Source organism: Bufo bufo, chromosome 4 (genome assembly GCF_905171765.1).
Source record: "Bufo bufo chromosome 4, aBufBuf1.1, whole genome shotgun sequence".
Classification (NCBI taxonomy): Eukaryota; Metazoa; Chordata; class Amphibia; order Anura; family Bufonidae; genus Bufo; species Bufo bufo.
The window spans coordinates 301094490-301115432 of record NC_053392.1 but is presented as its reverse complement, the minus strand read 5'-3'; the positions used below and the strand labels follow the sequence as shown (position 1 = coordinate 301115432).

The following is a 20943-nucleotide window of genomic DNA, read 5'->3' as shown; positions in this document are numbered from 1 at the left end:
CGGTTATATTTATACCTCGGATTCGGGGGCTGGAGTGTTTTTTGTTCTCACATTCAGAGTTCCAGGAGAATGTCATCATCAAAGAAAGAGGAGGAGTTGACAGAGACCAGGACTGTTATGATGGGCCAGTGGGGAGGGGTTGGTTACCATGGTTTTCATTTTGATTGAAATGTTTGTTCTTTGCTGCTATGATTTAAGTAAAGAAAGAGATAGTGTAACGGTCACGTCCACACACACACTCACAGTGGGAAGGATAGTGACCACTGCGCTCCACCCTCACCCCTGGCCCTGCCTACTTGCCTCATGAGTCCTGATGACAGGGGACAACTGGACGACAGTCCCTAACTTAGGATACGTGCAGGGAAGACAGACAAGACAAAATACGGAACATGAACGGACCGGGTCAGAACCAAGAGCGCTACGCAGTACAAAGGGTTAAGCAAAGAATGGTCAGGAGAAGCCGGGGTCAAATACCAGGAGAGTAGAGAAGTACAAGAGGAGTCCTAAGAGAGTAGTCAGGTGGGAGCCGAGGTCACAATACCAGGACGGATGCGCAGTACAGGAGGAGCAGGCAAAGGATCGTCAGGGAACGGAATCAGGTGAGTATTCAGTAGTCCAACAAATAGCCAGGAACCTAGAAATTAACAGGCAACCTGTGGCTAGCAGGCTGCCTGTATTTATAGTGGGGAGTGAGGGTCATGTGACGTGGCCAGCGTCACATGACCGACAGACCAACCAGTTGAGCACCGAGTGATCAGCTCAGCGCTCAAGGCAGACTTAGGAGCAGGAAGCCACCCAGCAGTAAAGCCGCCCTGGGAATGAGGTCAAACACAGATCCTCACTCCCAAAGCTAAGCAACAGTTCTGTGGGCAATGGGGGACCGAGTGCACCTTAGGAACCCCATTACAGATAGCAATACTCGCCTCTGTGTCCTTAATAAAATCATTACTTTACGTCACAAGTTAGGAAAATCATGCAATTATGTCCCCAAATCTTCCATTCCTATGAAATTTTGAGTTTATTCACACATGACAGATTTATTGCAGAAATTTCTGAAACTGTCCCATTCATCTCAAAGGGAAGGGGGGGGGGGTGTAGAAATCCTTGTACCTATTGCAGAAACAACTTCATTCTGATTTATGGAAAAGATTTTCAGTTGCAGAAACTTTTACAACAAATCTGTTCGGCCTGACAATACCTTACACAGTACATATAATTACTGTCAAGTATCAATGGCCCTAGAGAGTAATATAATGCTTGGACACACGTACAATAAAATAGTCAAGATAAACAATATTCAGTTCCCTCCACATGTTTCTGTCATTTATATCAGTATTCCCATAGAGATTAATTATATCCATATAACAAATATATCCAAATTCCATCCTTGAATTAGTAAAGACAAAAAGTAGGAAAAGCCATGGAGTGCCAAGACATACATAGTTATATCGCTTGTTGTTTCAGTCGTATTATCTTTTCTGTACTTTCTTTGCTCTTTTGAACTTTCACACTTTTTTTTTTATAAATTTCATTTCTTATCTTAAGCCTTGATAGAAAAAGTTAGCATTAAACATTTGTGGATGTACCCAAATGTGTGCAACTCTTTGCCGTACAGTTGGATAATGTAAAATCGTAAACACACAATACAAGCTTCATTGTTAGAGTCCATAGCCTTTACAGGGCCCATTTATGCCAAATGACTACTGTACTGGAAAGTGTGGCCGACTGCTTTTCAATACAATACAGCTTACATGGGCCCAATAAAGGCTATAGATTTGATAACTGAATATGTGAATATATAATTTTAGAGTATGTTGATATTCTGGACTGTGTATTCCTCCACTATAGGTCACAAACATCTGCATACACAATATGGTGGAAATTTCTCATTTAAGACTGCTTGCAGAGTTGCTTGCACTTTTATTGTTGCTGCACTGAAAAGATGATTGCCAGCTTTTTTTTAAAATGTATACTAGTGTTCAATAACATAAGAAATTAGAAATTCAACATACCGCCAACTTGTAAAAACTCCCCACTACTGGCTCCATAACGGTGCACGCTGTGCTCGAATGCTTTTTCGAGGGTCGATCCTTTAATTTCAATTAGATCAAAAGTACCCCCAAACGGTAGCACTGATAACAAGTCTTCACGAGTTATGCTTCCTGTAACACAGTTTAGACAATTATTATAAGTTCGTCAACATTTTTCTAGTGTTGCTTAAGATAACACGTAACAAGGGTATGTTTACCCACAGCAGATGTGTTGCAGAATTTCACTGTGTTTCAGAAATTCATGCACTTGCTTGAGAAGCAATCCTATTTATATGCTAATGTATTTACCTCACTAAAGCTGGGCATTCACATTCTATAGTTTGGCCGTCATCTATCTCCCTCCCGATTACTCAATACACTTAAGACCCTTTTATACTGCCAAATGATTGGGCAGATTATAGTTTGTACGAACGCTCATTAGCGATAATATCTGTCGGTGTAAAAGTGCTGCCAATGACCTGATGAACAAGCTAAACAGTCATTCATTGGGTAATAGGATCATTGGTGCAGTCACCTAAATCATTGTTTGCCGGCAGCAGACTGTGCTGTATTCTGTATGGGGACGAGCGATAGCATTAGACATCGCTCCTCCCCATATTGTGGATCCACATCCACCAGCTACGTGATGTCATCATGGAGGAGTGGAAGAGGATTCCAGTGGTAACCCGTGAAGCTCTAGTGAATTCCATGCCCAAGAGAGTTAAGGCAGTGCTTGAAAATAATGGTGGCCACACAAAATATTGAAACTTTGGGCATAATTTGGCCATTTTCACTTGGGGGTGTACTCACTTTTGTTGCCAGCGGTTTAGACACTAATGGCTCTGTATTGAGTAATTTTGAGGGAAGATCAACTTTCTCTCATGCATTTTACAGGACTAAAACAGTCGTACCATTTTTTTTTTTTCTTTAAGTAAAGTCTACTGCATGAATATAATAAAGTTTGTGGGCAAAATTGTTCAACATCCTATTTTCTAAATGAATAAATGTAATCATTAAAACTGGAATACCTCTAACTTCACACACTGAATCTGCAGCACCCCAGAGGACTACTGCAAAGGGTTAATTATTGCCAAAAGAGTTAATTTAATGTTGCCATGTTAAACATTGTGATTTATTGTTGAAGCATTCACTTATTTATGCACTGTATGAGCAATATAGGCTTAAAAACTGTCAGACTGTTTAGGTTACTGGGGTGATGGATCCTCTGGCTAGTAGAGGAGTCTAGCCTGAGCAAAGCTACAGGAAGGATATGTGTGAGAGAGTTTCTGTAGACAAGGTCCAAGTCCAGAGAACCTCTGTCTCTGAGACTACAGCTGCCAAAAGAGCAGCTCTAGGAAGAGACCAGGGTTTGCCCCAAGGGAAGAAACGGTGCGCCCTACATTCACTGTGCGCAGCCCAGGGAGATGCAAAGGAAAGACTGCCACTGTGACCTGTGAATACTGCTACCACCATCAGAATCACTACGACCACTCCCATACTCTCTGACCCATGCCTCCTCTCCATATTGCTCTAAATCTACTACAGAATTGCACAACCTATGGTCCCATGCCATTCTTTGTGACTCACAGCCATAAGGGCATAGAAATGTTTGTTTCTGGCCGATGCAGAAAAATAAAAATGAGCAATTACAGCCATATCTGTCTTATGTAGAGAATAAAAAGCTGGATTTCATGGCAGCATGTTGACTTTCACTACACTGTAGGACCTGGAAGATGCATGTGAGTTGCCAAAGGGAGCTCATGTGTACCTTCCAGTTCCTGTACATTCTGAGTCAGAGGAGCAGCATGGGAGCTGTGTGCGGGGTCCCTTAGGAATGAATGGGTCAGTGTGCTCTCTGCAACAATAACACAGATAACACACTGAAGAAAAATAGTCTTGTGTCTGAGTCCTTAAAAAATGGAGGAATGCCTACTCAGCATCTCTTAAAAACCTTAAGAACCATCAGTGAAAAACAGACTGCTAACTGGTGATTTAATAGTTTTACTGACCCATTGACTTCAATAGGAAAATATTAGAATACCTTCACATCTAGCTAGTTATTTCCATTCTGTTAGAGGAACAAAACAATAAAAATAACGGAAGTGCTAGAACCGGCACATAACTGACGTGAAGAAAGCCAATGGATGCCATTTACTATAATCTGTTCTGCCTTTTTTTTGCTTGTCCACTCTTTTTGATGAAATCTGCAATGGAGGCCGTTACGTGTCCTCCAACACAGATGTGAACAAGCCCTTATGCAAAATAATCATGAAGACTGAACATGCTGTGATTTTCTCTGACATTTCAGTATACCCATTGATTTTAACAGGTCAGTGTTCGGTCCACTTGCTATCTGTTCCAAACTTGGGCAGCAGTCAGACAGGAAAATCCGACTGAACCTTTACTTTTCCAAAATGTAGCAGACAGCATTGCATTATTAGTATGCCTGTCATACCTGCTCTAGTCACAAGCGGCAAAACAGTGAATGTAGCTCTGGGCTACAATACAGGCTGTAACTTATAATAAGAAAAGTAATGAATTATATATCAACTAGAACATGATGGTTGAACAGTTTTACTTTTCATGCCCGCTTTGTGATATTTACGTTTTCTAGTACCATTTTGTCTATATAGTCTCCAAAACAAATTGTATTTTTTTTTATTGCCAGTGAATGTAAAAATACATATAAATATTAGGTTTTCTTTTGCCTGAGCAAGCATACAGGTACATAACTAGGTAAATATCCGTCCATGCTAATTGCATGCAGAATATGTTTTATTGTTACTTTAGGTAAAAAAAAATCATCTTGTATAAAAACAAACTCCGGTAAAAGTGTAGTATCTCAGACCTGGGGGTTCTATAAACTATTTATTGTTATGCATTGTATTTTACTGTTTGTTTCCTGGCTATTACTATCAGCAAGGAAGGTAAGGCAAAGGTTGGCAGGAACAGGGAGCGACGGCCTGAGGTAGGACACCGTGACACTCCAACACTACATCATGGCCACTGCCACTCCCATCCTTTAGACCAGCTCCCAAGGGGGCTCGCTGCAAAAGTACAAAGGAAAATCGCCAATTCATGAAAACATTTTTTTTATGGAAACTGAAGGGCAGCAGTATTACTTTATTTTGTACTAGTTTTTATACCTCTAATTTCCGAAAAGACTGACTCAGAAGATTATATAAACTATGACCTCAGTGGATTGTTTACCCAAGGATATGCCTGGTTGGCGAAGTAGTTGGTATTACTTAGGCATAGCTAAAAATAGCTAGCAATGTCTATGAAGACTTCTTAAGACAGTTTTGTCCCTGGCATTTTTTTTTTGCTCAAAAACATGCCTCAAATAAGCCTGACTTCATCAGCTTTTTTAGCATTTTGCTGAGGTGTTTGAGGTGTTTTTGAGACTTTTTTCCCCTGCTTTATCTCCTAACGTTTTTTCGTCCAGTCATTTAACCTCTCAGATACACAGTATGTGAAGGGTTAGACACAGGTGTGTGTGTGTGGGGGGGGGGGGGGGAACCCTCTGTCCCCCGATTGGATCCCCCCATAGGGGAATCCCAAGTCTGCCATGACAAACTGTCAGCAGATTTGTACCTATGAAACTGGCTGACCTGTTGAATGTGTGCTTGGCAGCTGAAGACATCTGTGTTGGTCCCATTGCTGAATTATTTTTTTTTTATATATGCAAATGAGCCTCTAGAAGCAACAGGGGCATTGCCATTACTCCTATAGGCTCAGCTCTCTCTGCAACTGCTGCATCTTCTGCACTTTGATTGACAGGGCTAGGCAATGTAAACCTGATTGCCAAGAGAGCTGAGCCTCCGTTGCTCCAGTGGCACAATTGCATATATTGAAACTTCATTTTTCTCAGCAATGCATGCATATATATACATGGGACCAACACAGATGTCTTCAGCTGCCAAGTGCACATGTAACAGGTCAGCCAGTTTCATAGGTACAAATCTGCTGAAAGATGCCCTTTAATTCTACGGGTAGTCTATGGGTGATCAGTGGATTGCTTGTTAAAGTCCCCTAAAAGGGCTAAAGATTACAGTAAAATATTTTTAAAATATAAAAAAGCTGAAAAATATTCAAAATTCAAATCACTTTCTTTTCCAATTTTACATATAAAAGAAACAATAAAAAATAAACATAATTGATATTGCTGCATTTGAAAATGTCCGAAATCATACAATATAAAAAATGTTTATTGTGTGGGGTAATGAAAAAAAAGTTGTATATACCCTGAAACGGCCAATAAAAACTACGTTTTGTTTTTTTTAACCACTTCAGCCCCCAGTGCTTAAACACCCTGAAAGACCAGGCCACTTTTTACACTTCTGACCTACACTACTTTCACCGTTTATTGCTCGGTCATGCAACTTACCACCCAAATGAATTTTACCTCCTTTTCTTCTCACTAATAGAGCTTTCATTTGGTGGTATTTCATTGCTGCTGACATTTTTACTTTTTTTGTTATTAATCGAAATTTAACGATTTTTTTTGCAAAAAAATGACATTTTTCACTTTCAGTTGTAAAATTTTGCAAAAAAAACGACATCCATATATAAATTTTGCTCTAAATTTATAGTTCTACATGTCTTTGATAAAAAAAAAATGTTTGGGTAAAAAAAAAAAATGGTTTGGGTAAAAGTTATAGCGTTTACAAACTATGGTACAAAAATGTGAATTTCCGCTTTTTGAAGCAGCTCTGACTTTCTGAGCACCTGTCATGTTTCCTGAGGTTCTACAATGCCCAGACAGTACAAACACCCCACAAATGACCCCATTTCTGAAAGTACACACCCTAAGGTATTCGCTGATGGGCATAGTGAGTTCATAGAACTTTTTATTTTTTGTCACAAGTTAGCGGAAAATTATGATTTTTTTATTTTTATTTTTTTTTCTTACAAAGTCTCATATTCCACTAACTTGTGACAAAAAATAAAAAGTTCTATGAACTCACTATGCCCATCAGCGAATACCTTGGGGTCTCTTCTTTCCAAAATGGGGTCACTTGTGGGGTAGTTATACTGCCCTGGCATTCTAGGGGCCCAAATGTGTGGTAAGGAGTTTGAAATCAAATTCTGTAAAAAATGACCTGTGAAATCCGAAAGGTGCTCTTTGGAATATGGGCCCCTTTGCCCACCTAGGCTGCAAAAAAGTGTCACACATCTGGTATCTCCGTACTCAGGAGAAGGTGGGGAATGTGTTTTGGGGTGTCATTTTATATATACCCATGCTGGGTGAGAGAAATATCTTGGCAAAAGACAACTTTTCCCATTTTTTTATACAAAGTTGTCATTTGACCAAGATATTTATCTCACCCAGCATGGGTATATGTAAAAAGACACCCCAAAACACATTCCTCAACTTCTCCTGAGTACGGGGATACCAGATGTGTGACACTTTTTTGCAGCCTAGATGCGCAAAGGTGCCCAAATTCCTTTTAGGAGGGCATTTTTAGACATTTGGATACCAGACTTCTTCTCACGCTTTGGGGCCCCTAGAATGCCAGGGCAGTATAAATACCCCACATGTGACCCCATTTTGGAAAGAAGACACCCCAAGGTATTCAATGAGGGGCATGGCGAGTTCATAGAAATTTTTTTTTTTTGGCACAAGTTAGCGGAAATTGATATTTTTAATTTTTTTTCTCACAAAGTCTCCCGTTCCGCTAACTTGGGACAAAAATTTCAATCTTTCATGGACTCAATATGCCCCTCACGGAATACCTGGGGGTGTCTTCTTTCCGAAATGGGGTCACATGTGGGGTATTTATACTGCCCTGGCATTCTAGGGGCCCTAAAGCGTGAGAAGAAGTCTGGAATATAAATGTCTAAAAAATTTTACGCATTTGGATTCCGTGAGGGGTATGGTGAGTTCATGTGAGATTTTATTTTTTGACACAAGTTAGTGGAATATGAGACTTTGTAAGAAAAAAAAATAAAAAATTCCGCTAACTTGGGCCAAAAAAATATCTGAATGGAGCCTTACAGAGGGGTGATCAATGACAGGGGGGTGATCAATGACAGGGGGGTGATCAATGACAGGGGGGTTGATCAATGACAGGGGGGTTGATCAATGACAGGGGGGTTGATCAATGACAGGGGGGTTGATCAATGACAGGGGGGTGATCAGGGAGTCTATATGGGGTGATCACCACAGTCATTGATCACGCCCCTGTAAGGCTTCATTCAGACGTCCGGATGCGTTTTGCGGATCCGATCCATCTATCAGTGGATCTGTAAAAATCATGCGGACGTCTGAATGGAGCTTTACAGGGGGGTAATCAATGACAGGGGGGTGATCAGGGAGTCTATATGGGGTGATCACCACAGTCATTGATCACGCCCCTGTAAGGCTTCATTCAGACGTCCGGATGCGTTTTGCGGATCCGATCCATCTATCAGTGCATCCGTAAAAATCATGCGGACATCTGAATGGAGCTTTACAGGGGGGTAATCAATGACAGGGGGGTGATCAGGGAGTCTATATGGGGTGATCACCACAGTCCTTGATCATGCCCCTGTAAGGCTTCATTCAGACGTCCGGATGCGTTTTGCGGATCGGATCCATCTATCAGTGCATCCGTAAAAATCATGCGGACATCTGAATGGAGCTTTACAGGGGGGTGATCAGGGAGTCTATATGGGGTGATCACCACAGTCATTGATCACGCCCCTGTAAGGCTTCATTCAGACGTCCGGATGCGTTTTGCGGATCGGATCCATCTATCAGTGCATCCGTAAAAATCATGCGGACATCTGAATGGAGCTTTACAGGGGGGTGATCAGGGAGTCTATATGGGGTGATCACCACAGTCATTGATCATGCCCCTGTAAGGCTTCATTCAGACGTCCGGATGCGTTTTGCGGATCGGATCCATCTATCAGTGCATCCGTAAAAATCATGCGGACATCTGAATGGAGCTTTACAGGGGGGTGATCAGGGAGTCTATATGGGGTGATCACCACAGTCATTGATCATGCCCCTGTAAGGCTTCATTCAGACGTCCGGATGCGTTTTGCGGATCGGATCCATCTATCAGTGCATCCGTAAAAATCATGCGGACATCTGAATGGAGCTTTACAGGGGGGTGATCAGGGAGTCTATATGGGGTGATCACCACAGTCATTGATCATGCCCCTGTAAGGCTTCATTCAGACGTCCGGATGCGTTTTGCGGATCCGATCCATCTATCAGTGGATCCGTAAAAATCATGCGGACGTCTGAATGGAGCTTTACAGGGGGTTGATCAATGACAGGGGTGTAATCAATGACAGGGGGGGGTGATCAGGGAGTCTATATGGGGTGATAACCACAGTCATTGATCACGCCCCTGTAAGGCTTCATTCAGACGTCCGGATGCGTTTTGCGGATCCGATCCATCTTTCAGTGGATCCGTAAAAATCATGCGGACGTCTGAATGGAGCTTTACAGGGGGTTGATCAATGACAGGGGTGTAATCAATGACAGGGGGGTGATCAGGGAGTCTATATGGGGTGATCACCACAGTCATTGATCACGCCCCTGTAAGGCTTCATTCAGACGTCCGGATGCGTTTTGCGGATCCGATCCATCTATCAGTGGATCCGTAAAAATCATGCGGACATCTGAATGGAGCTTTACAGGGGGGTAATCAATGACAGGGGGGTGATCAATGACCAGGGGGGTGATCAGGGAGTCTATATGGGGTGATCAGGGGTGATCAGGGGCTAATAAGGGGTTAATAAGTGACGGGGGGGGGGTGTAGTGTAGTGTAGTGGTGCTTGGTGGGACTTTACTGAGCTACCTGTGTCCTCTGGTGGTCGATCCAAACAAATGGGACCACCAGAGGACCAGGTAGCAGGTATATTAGACGCTGTTATCAAAACAGCGTCTAATATACCTGTTAGGGGTTAAAAAAAACACATCTCCAGCCTGCCAGCGAACGATCGCCGCTGGCAGGCTGGAGATCAACTCTCTTACCTTCCGTTCCTGTGAGCGCGCGCGCCTGTGTGCGCGCGTTCACAGGAAATCTCGGCCATCGCGAGATGACGCATATATGCGTGACTCTGCGCAGGGCTGCCACCTCCGGAACGCGATCCTGCGTTAGGCGGTCCGGAGGTGGTTAAATAGTAATACAAAGCAAAATATATATATATACAGTACAGACCAAAAGTTTGGACACACCTTCTCATTCAAAGAGTTTTCTTTATTTTTATGACTATGAAAATTGTAGATTCACACTGAAGGCATCAAAACTATGAATTAACACATGTGGAATTATATACATAACAAACAAGTGTGAAACAACTGAAAATATGTCATATTCTAGGTTCTTCAAAGTAGCCACCTTTTGCTTTGATTACTGCTTTGCACACTCTTGGCATTCTCTTGATGAGCTTCAAGAGGTAGTGCCCTGAAATGGTTTTCACTGCACAGGTGTGCCCTGTCAGGTTTAATAAGTGGGATTTCTTGCCTTATAAATGGGGTTGGGACCATCAGTTGCGTTGAGGAGAAGTCAGGTGGATACACAGCTGATAGTCCTACTGAATAGACTGTTAGAATTGGTATTATGGCAAGAAAAAAGCAGCTAAGTAAAGAAAAAGGAGTGGCGATCATTACTTTAAGAAATGAAGGTCAGTCAGTCATCTGAAAAATTGGGAAAACTTTGAAAGTAAGGGCTATTTGACCATGAAGGAGAGTGATGGGGTGCTGCGCCAGATGACCTGGCCTCCACAGTCACCGGACCTGAACCCAATCAAGATGGTTTGGGGTGAGCTGGACCGCAGAGTGAAGGCAAAAGGGCCAACAAGTGCTAAGCATCTCTGGGAACTCCTTCAAGACTGTTGGAAGACCATTTCAGGGGACTACCTCTTGAAGCTCATCAAGAGAATGCCAAGAGTGTGCAAAGCAGTAATCAAAGCAAGAGGTGGCTACTTTGAAGAACCTAGAATATGACATATTTTCAGTTGTTTCACACTTGTTTGTTATGTATATAATTCCACATGTGTTAATTCATAGTTTTGATGCCTTCATAGTCATGAAAATAAATAAAACTCTTTGAATGAGAAGGTGTGTCCAAACTTTTGGTCTGTACTGTATATGTAAATTTGGTAAGCGTACTGATCCACAGAATAAGTTTGACATATCATTTTTAATGCACCATAAAAACATAACTCCAAAAAGTATATATTTTTTTTTATTAATTTCACCCCACAAAGATTTTTTTTTCTAGTTTCCAATACATGATATATTGAATGTATAAGCTCTTATACTGTCTGTATATGGTTGCATCAAATGTTGCTCATTTTTGCCATGTGTCCAACAAATGCTGGAGGTGTTGTGAAGTTGGAATCTTGATTTACGTGTGGTGGGCATATAGGGATGTCTTAACCCTCTGGAGAGATATATAGAGAGATTTCTTGCTTTCCATAAGTGGGTTTTCAATTATTTTAGATTCTTCCCTGGCACTTCTGAATATAAAATGACAGTATCTCCTACTCCCAGGAGACTATTATTCTACATTCTTTTACTGTGGGAGGACTAAAATGGCTAAATGCTATTGATCTAATAAATTACCATCTATTGGGGAGACTATTAACCTCTTGCCGCAACTGTAACGCCGAAAGGCGTCATTGCGGCGGCTCCCCCAGGCTACGCTAACGCCAATAGGCGTCATCTCGCGTGAGCCGAGATTTCCTGTGAACGCGCGCACACAGGCGCGCGCGCTCACAGGAACGGAAGGTAAGAGAGTGGATCTCCAGCCTGCCAGCGGCGATCGTTCGCTGGCAGGCTGGAGATGTGTTTTTTTTAACCCCTGAAAGGTATATCAGACGCTGTTTTGATAACAGCGTCTAATATACCTGCTACCTGGTCCTCTGGTGGTCCCCTTTGTTTGGATCGACCACCAGAGGACACAGGTAGCTCAGCAAAGTAGCACCAAGCACCACTACACTACACTACACCCCCCCCCCCGTCACTTATTAACCCCTTATTAGCCCCTGATCACCCCATATAGACTCCCTGATCACCCCCCTGTCATTGATTACCCCCCTGTCATTGATCACACCGCTGTAAAGCTCCATTCAGACGTCCGCATGATTTTTACGGATCCACTGATAGATGGATCGGATCCGCAAAACGCACACGGACGTCTGAATGGAGCCTTACAGTGGCGTGATCAATGACTGTGGTGATCACCCCATATAGACTCCCTCATCACCCCCCTGTCATTGATCACACCCCTGTAAAGTTCCATTCAGACGTCCGCATGATTTTTACGGATCCACTGATAGATGGATCGGATCCACAAAACGCACACGGACGTCTGAATGGAGCCTTACAGGGGCGTGATCAATGACTGTGGTGATCACCCCATATAGACTCCCTCATCACCCCCCTGTCATTGATTACCCCCCTGTCATTGATCACACCCCTGTAAAGCTCCATTCAGACGTCCGCATGATTTTTACGGATCCACTGATAGATGGATCGGATCCGCAAAACGCATACGGACGTCTGAATGGAGCCTTACAGGGGCGTGATCAATGACTGTGGTGATCACCCCATATAGACTCCCTCATCACCCCCCTGTCATTGATCACACCCCTGTAAAGTTCCATTCAGACGTCCGCATGATTTTTACGGATCCACTGATAGATGGATCGGATCCGCAAAACGCACACGGACGTCTGAATGGAGCCTTACAGGTGCGTGATCAATGACTGTGGTGATCACCCCATATAGACTCCCTGATCACCCCCCTGTCATTGATTACCCCCCTGTCATTGATCACACCCCTGTAAAGCTCCATTCAGACGTCCGCATGATTTTTACGGATCCACTGATAGATGGATCGGATCCGCAAAACACATACGGACATCTGAATGGAGCCTTATAGGGGGGTGATCAATGACAGGGGGGTGATCACCCCATATAGACTCCCTGATCACCCCCCTGTCATTGATCACCCCCCTGTCATTGATCACCCCCCCTGTCATTGATCACCCACCCTGTCATTGATCACCCACCCTGTCAGGCTCCATTCAGACATTTTTTTGGCCCAAGTTAGCGGAAATATATATTTTTTTTTTTCTTACAAAGTCTCATATTCCACTAACTTGTGTCAAAAAATTAAATCTCACATGAACTCACCATACCCCTCACGGAATCCAAATGCGTAAAATTTTTTAGACATTTATATTCCAGACTTCTTCTCACGCTTTAGGGCCCCTAGAATGCCAGGGCAGTATAAATACCCCACATGTGACCCCATTTCGGAAAGAAGACACCCCCAGGTATTCCGTGAGGGGCATATTGAGTCCATGAAAGATTGAAATTTTTGTCCCAAGTTAGCGGAAAGGGAGACTTTGTGAGAAAAAAAATAAAAATATCAATATCCGCTAACTTGTGCCAAAAAAAAAAAATTTCTATGAACTCGCCATGCCCCTCATTGAATACCTTGGGGTGTCTTCTTTACAAAATGGGGTCACATGTGGGGTATTTATACTGCCCTGGCATTCTAGGGGCCCCAAAGCGTGAGAAGAAGTCTGGTATCCAAATGTCTAAAAATGCCCTCCTAAAAGGAATTTGGGCACCTTTGCGCATCTAGGCTGCAAAAAAAGTGTCACACATCTGGTATCGCCGTACTCAGGAGAAGTTGGGGAATGTGTTTTGGGGTGTCATTTTACATATACCCATGCTGGGTGAGAGAAATATCTTGGTCAAATGCCAACTTTGTATAAAAAAATGGGAAAAGTTGTCTTTTGCCAAGATATTTCTCTCACCCAGCATGGGTATATGTAAAATAACACCCCAAAACACATTCCCCAACTTCTCCTGAATACGGCGATACCACATGTGTGACACTTTTTTGCAGCCTAGGTGGGCAAAGGGGCCCATATTCCAAAGAGCACCTTTAGGATTTCACAGGTCATTTACCTACTTACCACACATTAGGGCCCCTGGAAAATGCCAGGGCAGTATAACTACCCCACAAGTGACCCCATTTTGGAAAGAAGACATCCCAAGGTATTCGCTGATGGGCATAGTGAGTTCATGGAAGTTTTTATTTTTTGTCACAAGTTAGTGGAAAATGATGATTTTTTTTTTATTTATTTTTTTCTTACAAAGTCTCATATTCCACTAACTTGTGACAAAAAATAAAAACTTCCATGAACTCACTATGCCCATCAGCGAATACCTTGGGGTCTCTTCTTTCCAAAATGGGGTCACTTGTGGGGTAGTTATACTGCCCTGGCATTCTAGGGGCCCAAATGTGTGGTAAGGAGTTTGAAATCAAATTCTGTAAAAAATGACCATTGAAATCCGAAAGGTGCTCTTTGGAATATGGGCCCCTTTGCCCACCTAGGCTGCAAAAAAGTGTCACACATGTGGTATCTCCGTATTCAGGAGAAGTTGGGGAATGTGTTTTGGGGTGTCATTTTACATATTCCCATGCTGGGTGAGAGAAATATCTTGGCAAAAGACAACTTTTACCATTTTTTTATACAAAGTTGTCTTTTGCCAAGATATTTCTCTCACCCAGCATGGGTATATGTAAAATGACACCCCAAAACACATTCCCCAACTTCTCCTGAATACGGAGATTCCACATGTGTGACACTTTTTTGCAGCCTAGGTGGGCAAAGGGGCCCACATTCCAAAGAGCACCTTTCGGATTTCACCAGCCATTTTTTACAGAATTTGATTTCAAACTCCTTACCACACATTTGGGCCCCTAGAATGCCAGGGCAGTATAACTACCCCACAAGTGACCCCATTTTGGAAAGAAGACATCCCAAGGTATTTGCTGATGGGCATAGTGAGTTCATGGAAGCTTTTATTTTTTGTCAGAAGTTAGTGGAATATGAGACTTTGTAAGAAAAAAAAAATCAAAAAAAAAAAATCATCATTTTCCGCTAACTTGTGACAAAAAATAAAAAGTTCTATGAACTCACTATGCCCATCAGCGAATACCTTAGGGTGTCTACTTTCCAAAATGGGGTCATTTGTGGGGTGTTTGTACTGTCTGGCCATTGTAGAACCTCAGGAAACATGACAGGTGCTCAGAAAGTCAGAGCTGCTTTAAAAAGCGGAAATTCACATTTTTGTACCATAGTTTGTAAACGCTATAACTTTTACCCAAACCATTTTTTTTTTTACCCAAACATTTTTTTTTTTATCAAAGACATGTAGAACAATAAATTTAGAGAAAAATTTATATATGGATCTCGTTTTTTTTGCAAAATTTTACAACTGAAAGTGAAAAATGTCATTTTTTTGCAAAAAAATCATTAAATTTCGATTAATAACAAAAAAAGTAAAAATGTCAGCAGCAATGAAATACCACCAAATGAAAGCTCTATTAGTGAGAAGAAAAGGAGGTAAAATTCATTTGGGTGGTAAGTTGCATGACCGAGCAATAAACCGCTAAAGTTGTGGAGTGCCGATTTGTAAAAAAGGGCCTGGTCTTTAGGGGTGTATAAACCTGTGGTCCTTAAGTGGTTAAACACATCAAAAACAACTGTTGGAATGAACAGAAAATATCCATCTCAATAAAGAACCTCTAGATACAGATGGGATTTTTGGCTGTCATCTTTACATAATACAGCATGTACTTAACATTCAGTGCAGAAATGTATTACTATATTCCTCTTTGTACTCTTCTTTTTTTACAGTACTATTATACTGTACTATTAGTCAAAACCTATTGGTTATTGTTTACTTTTTATACGCTATTAAAATTCAGTAAACACAAATGTAACAAAAAATGAGTTTACGTAAGTAGCAAATTATTTCGATAAATATAAGCATCAAGAATAGGTCCAATCTGATTTGAAATGAAATTTACCATAGACAGTAATGGCTGAAAGGTTTTCTAAAATAAAAATGTTTGCAGAAAATTCATCTGGATGGACGAATAGACGAAGAGGAAAAAGTCAATCAGTTAGCATTGGTTTTTAGTGTACTAAACAGATAGACATACATTGTGTAGTCAAAACACAACTTCTGAAAGCATCCAATAAGTAAAATGCAGGTAGACATCTACAAGTGTAAATAATATACCTAATGTAGCGTCCAGTATTCTCATAAGAAAGGGAGTATACACAATTTAAAAATTAAAATTAAAGGAACTTAAAGGGGGTTTCCTCAGTGTCCATGGACAACAGAGGGACCACAGCATGTCCTCCTGTGTTCGGATGTTATGTGCAGTATGTGTTCAATTACTCTTTAATGCCACCACAGGTGAAGCTGAGTACTACACATTACCCATTCAAATCACTGAGTCGTCTATGTAAGTTAGGACAGCTCTTAACAGTGAGAAACTTGCTTTATAACCATTCTCCTCTCAGGAAAAAAGAGGAGAACCCTGAACAGAAGACCCCCTCTCTAGTGGCGTATCTGCAATACAGGCAGACCAGGCGCCTGCTATGGGGCTCGGGGGGAGGGGGATCTGCAGGGAACTTGCTCTTCTCTTCCCTGTGTGAAAACACTGGATTTTAACACAGCTGCCACTAAGGGGAGCTCAATGCAAAGAGATTGTTACAGCCTCCATGGTAGTTGTACTAATTCCTATTTACTGAGCTCCCCCTAGTGGTGGCTGCAGACAGGCAGCTAGATTTGTAATAGAAGAGAAGGAGATTTATCAGTGTATTTTTTCTGGTATAAATACATTGAGAGAGATGGTGTTCAGAATAGGCGCCATATATTTGAACCACCTGTTCCACTTTTTCCAGCATAAAAGTTAGATAAAGTAGGTGAGGCCAAAGGCAACTTTTTTTTTTATTACAGTCTGTATGTTTTTAAAATTTGTGCCACTTGAAGTAAATTCGTCAGAAGTCTGGGACGTTGTGCATGTTCTGCATTGCCTGGGAGTGATTGGTGCATGTACACTGGGAAACTAGGTGCAGGGGGCCCTTACTAAGTTCTGCTGTGGGGCCCTATGAGATCTGGGTATGTATAACTCAGAAACAATAAATCTGTTTGGGGATGAGCGATTGCAGTAACATTTCCTTGTCCCCATAGAATGGAGGTGACCACTGCATGAAAATGCAACTCTTTACCTCCATGCAATTATCGGGAAAGAACAGTTCCTTCCTGATAATTGCCAGCACAGTCAGCATGTGTAAGCGTGCCTTTGGTGGCATTGTGCCACAGGACCAAGAACTATTCAGCAGAATTGCATGCAGTTCACTGAAAATAACCTTGGTTTTGTGACGTGTAAAGGGCTGCGCAATTGTATAAAGCACTGACTTGCCAGCTTAATGTTGCGGTGTTGTGTTATCCCCTGTGCTCTGGACACAACTCAGCCAAATAGGAAATAGACGTTTTCCTTTATGAAGATATAAATGTGACACGTTTGAACAACGGTTTCTTTGTTCGCTGTTGGAGAGCATTGAGAAGATACAAATTCTCAGCGTGAATGTACATTATGCCATGTAGATCAAGTGAAGAACACAAAGTTACACACAGGCTGGTAGATGATGAAGAAAGCAGTGCCTTATAGTGACCCTTTGTAGAGTAATATAAGGAAAGCAATGTTAGGGACCACTTGTCTACTGTATGTGTTTCTTGTGTTCCAAAGATGAGTTGGACATATTACAGTGATCAGTCACACATACCATTGAAAGTTTTCTCATCAATTGATCCTCTTATTCCACCGCCATTCATAATGCAGAGGGATACATGGTTCCATCTCACTTCATCAGGATTCCGGATATTGTTATATATCTTAAATAGAGAAAACAAAATCATAGGGATCATTTATGAAATCAGATACATAGGTTTTGTGGTGTAAAAAAGTTGCAAGTCATGGCAACTGTGACATTTTGTGATCCTCGCTGTTTTAAGAGCTAAAAGTAAGATTAGACCTGGATTGTGGCTCATTTGCTGTTTCAAAAGTCGCAAAAACCACATTACACTCACACCACATATATTATTAATGCTTGGTGCAGGCACACAAATCAAAGCCTGACTTAAAGAGGACCTTTCACCACTCCTGACATGCCCGTTTTTATAGCTTCAGGCATTCCCCATGTAATAACAATTCTGGAGCATCTATTCTTATGGCTCTATGTTGTGCCATTGCTTTATTATTTCTTCTAGAATGAACTGCCAGCAGTCTGCAGTAAGGGTACAGAGGGGTGGTAACCAGTTGGGGGTGTGTACCTGCACAGTCCGAAAATGGCAGCACTGATTGGATAGAGTGAGTCTTTGCAGGAACACCCCCCCAAATGGTCACCACCCCTCTGTACCCTTACTGCAGAGTGCTAGCAGTTCATTCATAACTTCTAGCGGGAATAATACAGGAATGGCACAACATACAGTCATAAGAATAGATGCTGTTACATGGGGGAATGCATGAAGCTATTAAAACAGGCATGTCTGGAGTGGTGAATGGTCCTTACATAAAAACAACCTTAAATGATAAATGACCTCCATAATGTTATGCTTGAGCCAATCGAGCTTCGGATCATCTGAAGTCGATTAGTTAAAAAAACTTTGTTGGTAATGCTGTTTCAATACAGCATAAAAATGTATGGGCTCCGTGTAGCGAAACTTCGTCTCAGGCGAAGTTGCGCAAGACTTTAGTAAATGACTTTGGTATTCGTATCTGCGTCTTTAAAAACATTTTAAAATAGGAATCTGAAGCCTGCTTTGGCACTGGCTGGTACCTTGGTACCAAAGTCGACTGGATTACTATTTAAAATGTTTTTAAAGATGCAGATACGAATACCAAAGTCATTCACCAAAGTCTCGTGCAACTTCGGCCGAAACGAAGTTTTGCTACACGGAGCCCATACATTTTAATGCTGTATGGCAACAGCATTACCAATTACGTTTTTAAACAAATTGACTTTGGATCTATGATCTGAAGCTCGATTCTCTCAAGCCTACCTATAATTTCTAATGAAGCCACCGGGACACAAGACAGAGAGAGCAAATGTAAAAGGAGAGTGCAGTTTTCAGCTGTCAGGCTGGGTTCATATGGCACAATACGCAGTGTATTTTGGCACATAAAACACCCATTTTAGGCCAAGTTTACACTTCAGTTATTTAGTCAGTTATTTCCATAAATTTTTATGAGCCAAAACCAGTAGTGAAGCCTACACAGAGATAAGGTATAATGAAAAGATTTCCTCCTGTTCTGTGTTTCTGACCTGCACTGGGTTTTGGCTCACATAACTAATGGAAATAACTGACCAAATAACTGAAATGTGAACTCGGCCTTACACACCATTTTATGCTTCAAAAACACTGCTACTTTCAAACATACTTCGAGATGTGACATTTAAGAAGCTGATTTTGGAAAAATATATTCCAGATGCGTTTGTTTGGCACATGGTATGTGTTTAGCGGGCGTTTACACAGCTGAAAATGCTGCTTAAAAAATGCTCCAAAAAAGGGCCTGGATTTCAAAGACCGATTTCTCTTGAAATCTGTTTTGTATCTGTCCGCTTCAAAATTATGTCATGCGAACATAGCCTACTAAACTGTGTATGCCTGACGACTATGAGGCAACGCAGGGAGTCATGGGGTGATGACGTAATCGCGTCCACCTGTCCCAGTTCTTCATTGTGATCTCCTGAACTGGCACACGGGCAACTCACAGAATGAAGCATCAATATTTTGTTGTTTTTTCAGTCACTTCTGGGGCAATAAAATATGGTAGTATAACCACTGGGGGCATTATAACTACTGGGGCCACAAAATGGGGACCTTACAACTACTATGGGTAATAAAATGGTGCATTATAAAGTACTTAGGCCCTATAGTGGGCATTATCACTACTGGGGGATCCTTATGGATGGGCATTATTACTATTGGGAGAATTTTAGGGAACTTTATTACTATTGGGAACATTTTAGGGGACCCTATTATCACTGGGAGCACTTTAGGGGACCTTATTACTACTGGCTCTTATTTATAATATTACCCTTTTATCACTTACCCTAATAAAGTGTAATTCTTAAAACTCTCAAATAAAAGCAAATCATATGAGGCAGCTTACTAGGCATCAGTGGTGGGAGTGCACATCGCCACGATCCCGGCTTCCATTTACAGATACTGGAGCTAATTGAATTACACAGGAACAAGCATGCTAGGCTTTTGAAGAGCACCAAGATTTTAAATGTGTTAATAAAATTGAAAGTTTTAAGAATTACACTTTATAATGGTAAATGAGAAAAGGGTAATATTAGCCAATGGGTTGTTGTGAGGAATATGGATTAATATTTACTGTCAGCCATGTCCTCACACCCCCATTTGCTGACAGATAGCGGAGGTAGTGTACTCCACAGGAGGGCCCTGCTTCAAAGCCCCCAGCCATGATTGTCATTTGATTCACCTCTTGGCATGTTCAGTGTACATGCAAAATAAGTTTCCACCCCCCAGCCATCTGAGTGTCAGTTGGCAAGGAAGAAAGCCCCAGGGGGTCCGGGCTTCAAGGAGAAGATCACACCTCAGTCCACCAGTTTGGAGCCAAGCTGAATCCTGCAGGAAAACCCCCAGCATGGGGTATCCGCCCTTGCCCAGGATCAATGAGACCTCCCAGACAGGCAGAATACTTGGTGATTGGGCGGATTGATCCCACCTGCAGGAACCGAGGGTTTAAAGCCCAGAGACCGCCTCCACATGCCAAACCTGCACGTCATCCCCTGAAGACGCCGAAATATACGGCGAAACATGTAGGGATGCAGGAATAGATTTTAGTTCAGGGATTATAGGTAGGGACCCCAAAGTGGGAAAGTGTATTTAGATAGTGATAGATAGAGTGTTTTTGCAGGGTCGAGAGACCTGAGAGGTGATCAGGTGTCCACCCAGACAAGGTCCATCTGAATACATATTAGAATATACAATACATAAAAGAGATAGATTCCCTATCCTGTTCTCCCTGAGGAATTTTAAGTTAGTTCCCAAGAG

General features: G+C 41.9%; 1 protein-coding gene across 1 annotated transcript in view; it reads right to left on the bottom strand.

The window, feature by feature from the left end:
* The window catches only part of NT5E (5'-nucleotidase ecto), a 162765-nt gene that overhangs the window by 21128 nt on the left and 120694 nt on the right, over nucleotides 1–20943 (bottom strand). Inside the window, exons 6-7 of the mRNA XM_040428723.1 lie at nucleotides 17643–17751; nucleotides 2013–2162 (exon numbers count right to left, since the gene is read on the bottom strand). Coding sequence (XP_040284657.1) covers nucleotides 2013–2162; nucleotides 17643–17751 — 259 coding nt within the window. The remainder of the gene's footprint in view (nucleotides 1–2012; nucleotides 2163–17642; nucleotides 17752–20943) is intronic.